This window comes from Nothobranchius furzeri, chromosome 5, assembly GCF_043380555.1.
Source record: "Nothobranchius furzeri strain GRZ-AD chromosome 5, NfurGRZ-RIMD1, whole genome shotgun sequence".
Taxonomy (NCBI): domain Eukaryota; kingdom Metazoa; phylum Chordata; class Actinopteri; order Cyprinodontiformes; family Nothobranchiidae; genus Nothobranchius; species Nothobranchius furzeri.
The window spans coordinates 79,266,743-79,274,883 of record NC_091745.1 but is presented as its reverse complement, the minus strand read 5'-3'; the positions used below and the strand labels follow the sequence as shown (position 1 = coordinate 79,274,883).

General features: G+C 47.0%; 1 protein-coding gene across 2 annotated transcripts; it reads right to left on the bottom strand.

The window, feature by feature from the left end:
- Positions 1-267: 267 nt before the first annotated feature.
- Positions 268-7,969, bottom strand: crot (carnitine O-octanoyltransferase). 2 transcript variants are annotated; one of them, XM_015950498.3, is made up of 17 exons: positions 7,831-7,969; positions 7,287-7,412; positions 5,147-5,271; positions 4,889-5,070; positions 4,673-4,797; positions 4,474-4,582; positions 4,275-4,368; positions 4,038-4,163; positions 3,866-3,967; positions 3,690-3,773; positions 3,512-3,619; positions 3,301-3,431; positions 3,103-3,226; positions 2,955-3,033; positions 2,615-2,708; positions 713-832; positions 268-619 (listed from the first exon to the last, which is right to left on the bottom strand). In XM_015950498.3, exons 2-17 carry the CDS (start codon positions 7,399-7,401, stop codon positions 499-501), a joined length of 1,839 nt encoding a protein of 612 aa, XP_015805984.3. In that variant the 5' UTR covers positions 7,402-7,412; positions 7,831-7,969; the 3' UTR covers positions 268-498. The 2 variants fall into 2 exon arrangements, 1 of the variants encoding a protein (XP_015805984.3); XR_011520567.1 differs by having other exon boundaries at positions 530-619; positions 2,615-2,730.
- Positions 7,970-8,141: the final 172 nt, after the last annotated feature.

The following is an 8,141-nucleotide window of genomic DNA, read 5'->3' as shown; positions in this document are numbered from 1 at the left end:
TGACACACACACACACACACACACACACACACACACACACACACACACACACACACACACACACACACACACACACACACACACAGAGGACTTACAGACAGGAAGCAACCATGGAAACGCGATTTCTGATCGAATCAGGACTCCGCAGATTCTGGAGACAAACTCAAAACTCGATAGATTTAAACTGGAGTTTCACAACTAAAATCAGGCCCGACAGTCATTTCTGCATTGCTTCAAAACACACGAGTGTCGGTGTGTCTAAAGCAGGCGCAGAAAGACGAGTCACCAGTATGATTCAGACAAAACAAAAATAAACATTCCATTTAAATTTACAAGAACAAAACAGTAAATTCATATCTAGTGCTGATTACTTAGTGGTGCATATTCTGCACCTTAGCATTGATTTGTGCTGATCGGGTCAGTGTAAACTGAGCTGCATGTGCATTGATCCTCAAACAGGGAAACAAAATTATTTATGTTCCTTTTAAATTCAAGTCCTTAAAGCTGAGAGGTGGTGGCCAGGTGGAGCAGCTCGTGCAGGGAGCTGGAGAAGTTGTTGAACAGTGCAGCGGCGTCCGTCTGACGGGACGATTTCCACGCCGAGATCGAGATGACAATCCTACGGGAGGAAAGAAAAACCGGTGTTTGAATCCAGCAGCTCAAAAAGAACAAACGTGACTATTTAACATGATTCCAAGTCATCTGTGCCCACCTGTGGTCTCTGATGCGGTAGAAGAAGCCGTATCCGTGCAGCACCATGGGAGCCACCGCACCCAGAACCGTGGTGTAGCCCACCAGACTGGACGACAGCACAAAGTTCCCCCCGCCGCCGCTGCAGACGCACAAAAACAAACTCGCGCTGAAGGAACGTTCTGTTATTAGGGAGCTAATTATACAACAGGTTGTACAGAAATGCTACGCAGAAATTTCCTGATAACTTTTTACTCTCTTTGACGTTGGATGTGCTACTACTAGTTTACCCGTTTAATTATGGATCCACTAGGATAAATACAATAAAGTTTATCTCACCAAATAGAATACTTACTAAGAAATCACAACGTAACCATAGAAACAGAGTGTGTGTGTGTGTGTGTGTGCGTGTGCGCGTGCGTGCGTGTTGGATGGCTGCTTATACTGAGCCAGGATCCATTAGAGCAGGGGTGTCAAACTCAAATCCACACGGGGCTGAAATGAAACTCTGGGACGGAGTCGAGGGCCAAACTTAATATTTTTTGAAAAAGTGACGGCAAATTTGCTCATTTTCTTTATCAACATATTTTGAACCTTTAAATTTGGAAACAAACTTATTTCTGCATTAACACTGAATGTGGAATAACCAAATTACACACGGGCAAGTCAGTTTTAAATAAAACACATCAGTGGTATTCATTACTTGTGGTATAATCAGCATTTTATAAATCTATTCAGGATTTATGTTTTCTTGTTTATTCATTTTTCTTATTTTGTTCTCCTGTAATACGTGTCATCGCTGCTGTGACGTCTAGCTTTCCCCACTGAGGAACAATAAAGGGATTTTCTATTCTATTCATCTATCTGCAGCCTTTCCACTTCCTGTTTACTGTAGGTTAAATCTTTTCTCACGGGCCAACAACAAAATAAAAATATCATTTTATCTTAAATGAAAATGCAACATCTCACCTGTTAACTTTCATGTTTTGGAGCAGAAAAAGAGCATCAAACCAACATATTTAAAGCTCAGTTTGCTCCACTGGTTTACTGTGATGCTCACCTGTTCCAGCCAGATACCTGCATCATGGGGTTGATCTGAGCTGAGGAGGAGACTCCTGTTGTTTTGTTCATCTTCATCATAATAATGACAACATTAGATGACAACAGGTGCTCACATAGGTTTGTGCTGCTGAACATGTCTGAGCAGCTTGACCACGTTGTTGTGTGTTGGGGAGGAAACGACAGCAGCCACAGAGCCGTGCTGGTTTGAGCGTGTCGCTGCTCGCTGGAGTTATACCAGCTCTGTCTGGAAGTTAGTTGGCAAAACTTTCTCTTTAAGTCGTGAACACATTACTGAGCGGCTAGAATCTCCGTTTCTGAGCTTCAACGTCAGAAAATAGCTGAGTGAACTCGGCGCTGAGTGAGAGGAGTGGTTTGTCAGAGACAGCGGAGCTGCAGAGACCGGCAGCAGGCGCTGGAAAAAACACAAAGGAGGGGGCGCGTCGCCTCCGCGCTGACGCCGCAAAGCATCATGGGAGTTGAAGTCTTTGTGGTAAAATCGGCCAGCGGGCCAGTTTTAATATATTTTTGATATTTATCTCGCGGGCCACATAAAAATGCTCCGCGGGCCGCATCTGGCCCGCGGGCCTTGTGTCTGACATATGTGCTCTGGAGGTTTCTTCCTGTTAAAAGGGAGTTTTCCTCTCCACTGTCGCTGCATGCTTGCTTAGTATGAGGATTGCTTTAAAGACTCTGACACTAGTCAGTGACTCGATGCGACCTGCTGGGTTCCTTATATAGGAAACTTGTTACTGATAGGCTGAATGAACTGACCTGTATTGTTTACTGCGTGAAGGTCCTTGAGACGACTCGTTGTGATTTGGCGCTTTAGAAATAAACTTGAATTGAATAAAAGAGGCCGTACCTCCTCGAGTAGAGAGGGTCAGCGAAGAGCTCCGGAGTAGGACGTCCCTCCTCTCTGGCGATGAGATACAGACCGAGAAGATGCCTGTCGAAACCTGGAAATGGCGAAATGATCGGCTTTGTACGGGAAATGGAGATGAAGCATCAAAAACATGGATGATCTGTTTTAGTTGAACTGATCACCTTCTGGAGATCCTCCCTTGACAAATAGAAAAACGTGCTTCATGGCTTTCACGACAAATAAAACTACACACTCTGGCTGCAACATTCATTAAGTAAATATCATCCAAGGATGAGTTTTAGAAGCACGAAGGTCTTTAGTAATAATTCTGAGAACCCACCTTTCCCCTCTTGAGCTTCAGACATCAGATTGTTGTGTTTATCGAAGGCCACGAGCATGGCTCTTCTCCTGGCTTTCACCTGGAAAAAGAGCATTCCTGTTAAACCGTTTCACCACACCACAGCTGGCGTTTTCACCAACAGGTTTACATCAGACGCAGGGTCCATCATGGCTTTGCACCAGTCCACCGCCTCCTGGGTGCAGGGCCTCATCGTCTCCGTCCTGCCGTGATAAAACCTTCGAGTCGTCGCCGTCTCGTAGCAACTTCCTGGCCTGAAGCGAATCCCAAATCAACATTTAGAATCGAAGCGTCGACCATCTTAAACTAAGAAAGCGAAGAGGAGTACTTGTGGTGCAGTCTGTAGTACGCTAGCTGCATGGCCAGCTGAACAAACGTGTCTGGATGCAGCTTCTTCTGCTTGATGGCTGCTTTTCCGAACGCGGTGAAGGCGTAACACACGATCTGAAGGTTCTGGGTCTGTGACATCAGAGCTACGAGTCACACACCTGTGAATCGTGGATACGTCCTCGTCTACGTGAGGTTTTCTAAAGGCTCACCGACTCCAGGTACTGCCGTTTGGCGTGATTAATGTCACCGACGACTTTCTCGTCCACGGTGAACAGCAGCTCCTCCGGAGGTGGCATCCGTCTCACTGCGTCGGAACCCTGCAAGCAGTGACATCAGTGTGTGACGGCGGATATCTGTGGACGGAATAAAGTAAAGGCCAACTTTTACCTTCCATTTGCCTTCCGTAGCTCTGACTTGCTCGTCGAGATACCAGCACATGGACACCAGGACCATAGCATCATACGGAGCATGCTGCCGAACAATTCAATGTGGGATTAAATCCTCGGAGGATCGTGTTTCGGCGTCTTTTACCGGCGTCAGCCGTGAGATGAACACAGACTCACATCACAGGTGGATCCAAAAGTGCCATCAGAGAACGAGATGGAGTTGTACGACTTATCGCCCCAACGGATGGTGGGGTCGCCCGTGAGGGCTGCCACCGTCAGCTGCGTTCAAAACTACAGTCAGAACCTTTTCTGGAGGCGAGCTCGTGCTTCAGGTGTGTGCAGCTCTTACGTTGGTGTAGTTCTCTGGAGTGGAGTAGGGTTTGGTTTCATCCAGGGAGATGACAAACAGGCTGCTCTGGATGGTCTCCAGGATGGTCTTGTTGTGTGGGTCGATGCTGATTAGATGCTCTCTTGCCTGCCGTGAAGGGATCAGAGGAGTGTTGGTTTCCAGAAAAGCTTTGGTGAAATGAGAACCTGCAGCCGCGAGCTTTGACCCGCGTCGGATCAACAACGGGAGCGGCGGTACCTTCGCCCAACGGGTCCTGTCGTCTGACGTCAGAGCAGACACTCCGTCTCCTTCTGACTCGCCGTCACAGCGCTGCTTCACGTAGCTCAGCTGTCTGCAGAGTCGCACACACACACACGAAGAAAAACTCAAATGTCGCATCTGTGAAATCCTCCCCAGCAGCCTCTATACGTAGAGAGTCTGCGTGTGACGTTGCTACCTGAGGATTTCTGGAGGAGTGAGGATCCGCCCGTCAAAAAGAGCATCAAAGGTAAACATCCGTCCGCGACACATGACCACCAGGTGAGAAGGACACGGACCCTCGCTCTCTGAGACAAAAACACCAAACCCGCACGATAAAGACGCCAGTCGTGGCCGTTCAGATCGGTGTGAAACCTAAAGGTGAAGGTTCGTTCCACCTGTTTTGAAGTAGTTACGAATAGTATCCTTCTTCACTCCAGGTACCTTGCAGGTGCAGAAGAGCATCCTGAACTGATCCATATCCATCGGGGTTTGGTTTGCTTTTTGAGGAGCCAGTCTCTCCCTAAATAAATCAGGAAACAGGAGAACTTGAGTGTGCAGATAAAAAAGGGACACCAAGTGTTCTTAAAGCGTCACAGAGAGACAGCGTGTACGTGCGGAGCAGGTCCCAGTACTGCAGGGTGTGCCAGGTGATGACGCTGGTCCTCTGCAGAGACGTGCCCTCTGCAGGGGGCCAGAAATGCTCCAAGTACGGTGCGGGGCCGCCAAAGTTCACGTTCAGCTGCGAGGGGACGCGGACCTCCAGGTACGCCGTGTCCAGCCACCACTCCTCCAGCTGAAGGAGATCATCACAAACACCTGTGAGACGAATAAACAAACCCAAACCGGCGTGTGACAGCTCAGCTACAGACCCAGTTCCTCCGAGCGCCGGCTCTCTGCAGCAGTTTCTGGTGCAGCTCTTTGCCAACGCCGTCTTTAAATTTCTCCACGATGTCCAGGGTAGCTTTAAACTCTCCATCGGATGCAAACGGACGAACTGAAGGATTAAAGTTAAAGAGAAGGAAGCCAAAGTGTTTGTGGTGTGGTTCATAACAGACGGTTTACATCTGGCACGGATGAAGAGCAAAGTTAGCTGTGATGCACAGATGTGATTCATTTGCAACTTTGCTTTCAGCCGCCTGATCTGATTTAGTAACACAAAGCCTTTTTCCTCACCTGTGTGTCCATTCTCTTTACAATCACTATAACCGCGTAATTGTTTGACTCAAATATGAAGAATTTAGAAGCAACTGGAGAATCTTTTGAGTTTTAGGAAGGAGGACAACTAGGGATGCAACGATACCACTTTTTTCCAAACCGATACCGATACTTGGATCTGAGTACTCGCCGATTCCGATTACCATTACCGATACTTCTACCACACAAAAAAATGCAACGATTTGGAATACAGATTTTATTTTCTTCTCTGTTTTCAACAGGAAAAGACTGGGAGGTAGATAAAAAGTAAAATATATGAATAGAAATCATCACAAAACTAAAATATTAGGTGAACAGAAATGACAAGTTACAGTGAAGCCATTTTCAAGCAACTGCATTTGTATCGGTTCCTGGTATTGGTTACCTTTTACCGATACCGATACTGGTATTGGTATGGGTATCTGTGCCGATACAGATACCAGTATCGTATCGGTGCATCCCTAATGACAACTAGTCAGTCTACGATGATGTTTAGAGTATTTATGAAGCATTTTGTAAATATTCAAATAAAATTCTGCAACAGCACCGGGCAGCGGGGGGGGGGGGGGGGGGGGGGGGGTGAAAAGGCTCTACTGAAGACACACATCAGCTGATGCCGGCAGGTTAAACGGGCTCGATGCATCAGCCCAACTCTAGATGTAAAGCATCTACGTGCTCACGCAGAAACCTCAACTGGCTCTCGGGTGAAGTTCACGTGAACTTCTCAGGTTATCTTTACCTGACTGTGGAAAAAGGTTTGCAGTGTGTGAGTAAAGAGTGAATCTATCGGAGGGGGGGTTGCAGTAGTGATCTGAGACAAGCAGCAGCAAACACTGACAATCATCCATAAAACAAACATGTGATGCTGTCCTACAGACAAGCTGGTTCCCAAAGTCAGAGACTCTCTTGGTCAGCTTGCTTCCCACACCAAACCTTCTGTCAGGAATCTTGGCGTGACCTTTGACCCAGCTCTCACCCTGGATTCTCATGTCAGTTCTCTTGTTGGCTCTTCCTTCTTCCATCTCAGGAACGTTGCTAAGCTGAGTCCCATTCTGTCCCGCTCTGAACTTGAGACAGTTCTCCACACCTTCATCTCCTCACGCTTAGACTACTGTAACTCTCTTTTCACGTGTCTGAGCAGAACCTCCCTGAACCGTCTACAGGTGGTTCAGAACGCCTGTGCTCGGCTTCTGACCAAGTCCTCCAAACACACCCACATCACCCCGCTTCTCCTCCAGCTTCACTGGCTGCCAGTCAACTTCAGGGTTCATTTCAAGATCCTGGTTCTGGTCTATAGGGCCTTACATGGACAAGCACCATCTTACATTGGTGATCTTCTTAGTCCCTACACCCCCAGCAGGTCCCTGAGGTCCAGTGATCAAAGCCTACTGGTTGTGCAGCACCAGGCTAAAGACCAAAGGTGACAGATCATCTGCTACTGTGGCCCCCAGACTCTGGACCTCTCTCCCCCTGAGCCTGAGATCAGTGGACTCAGTGGTCTCCTTTAAAAAGCAGCTGAAGACTGACTTGTTCAAGCTGGCTTTTGTATGACCTTCTTCACCTCTCTCTCTTTATTCTGCTCTCCCCACCTATTCCACCTTCCTCAGGATCCACTGGTTTCCCTCTTTCCTGTTCACTCTCTCTCTTTCTTAACATTTTTGTAATCACAATTGTCTATTTTTGCTCATCTTAAATATATTTTTAACCATTTTCTAAGTTCTTTTTTTAATATTTTTACATGTTTTGTTTTTATGAAGCACCTCGTGATTTTTTATCCTGAGAGGCGCTGTAGAAATGATATTTTCTTCTTCCTACCTGCATCCAGGTACTTGTTAAGGCTGCCGTCCAGCGTTGGGACGGGCAGCGGCGGTAGACTGTTCTGGTGCTGAAAGGTCCGCTCAGGCACACTCTCTGATGCACTTTTAGCCATTTCTTCTCACTCTGTAACAAACATGGCACCACACAGGTGTGTGGACAGGTGAGACGTGGGTTTGACGCATCTCGTCAAAAGATTGTAGTAAAATTGAGTCCATCAAGCCACCAGATTCGCTACTTACTAAATACATCACAGAACAAAACCCGAGTTTAATAAACGAAACAATAATTCTGGTTAGGGTTAGAAACAGAATCCACAGGTGAACAGATCAGCATCCGTGTTTTCAGAGCTGCGCGTGAACCTCTTTTCTGAACAGTGACGTCACTAATATGATCAAATTGACCATTTTTATCAGTGGAACAATAAAACTATTGATTAATTATTGGTTTTCTTGTGAAAACACTTTTTATCGCTAGCAAGGAGCTGCCGTTAGTTTTAGCCCCTTTAGCCCTAACGGGGCCAGAAAATGTGCAGCTAGCTCACCTTGTGGCGTTAACGTGCGTTGATTTCACCGCATGAGTGCGTGGTTAGGGCTCTTCTGTCGGCTCGGGGAGCGGGAACTGAAGCAGTCGGTGTTGTTGCAGCGGCTAGCTCCCGCTCACCTTTACCCCACTCAGCCGTGCGACAACACCGCACTGCGCATGCGCACATCGTTCTAGCTTGACCTAAATTCTCGCGAATAGAATAAAAAAGCTGTTCTGCACCCAAACGCGCTAAAAGCTTACATCTGTAGTCAAAATCTGAAAGTTACACAAATCTAAAACGTTATTTCACGATGCTTTCCTTTTGCAGTG

What these genes read in the sequence shown, in the direction of transcription:
- crot (XM_015950498.3), bottom strand. Translation starts at nt 7,401, where the DNA reads ATGGCTAAAAGTGCATCAGAGAGTGTGCCTGAGCGGACCTTTCAGCAC. An exon ending in CTCCAGAGAACTACACCAAC is followed by an intron (nt 3,968 to 4,037) that starts GTAAGAGCTGCA and finishes TTTTGAACGCAG; the next exon opens with CTGACGGTGGCAGCCCTCAC. An exon ending in CTACGGAAGGCAAATGGAAG is followed by an intron (nt 3,620 to 3,689) that starts GTAAAAGTTGGC and finishes CACTGCTTGCAG; the next exon opens with GGTTCCGACGCAGTGAGACG.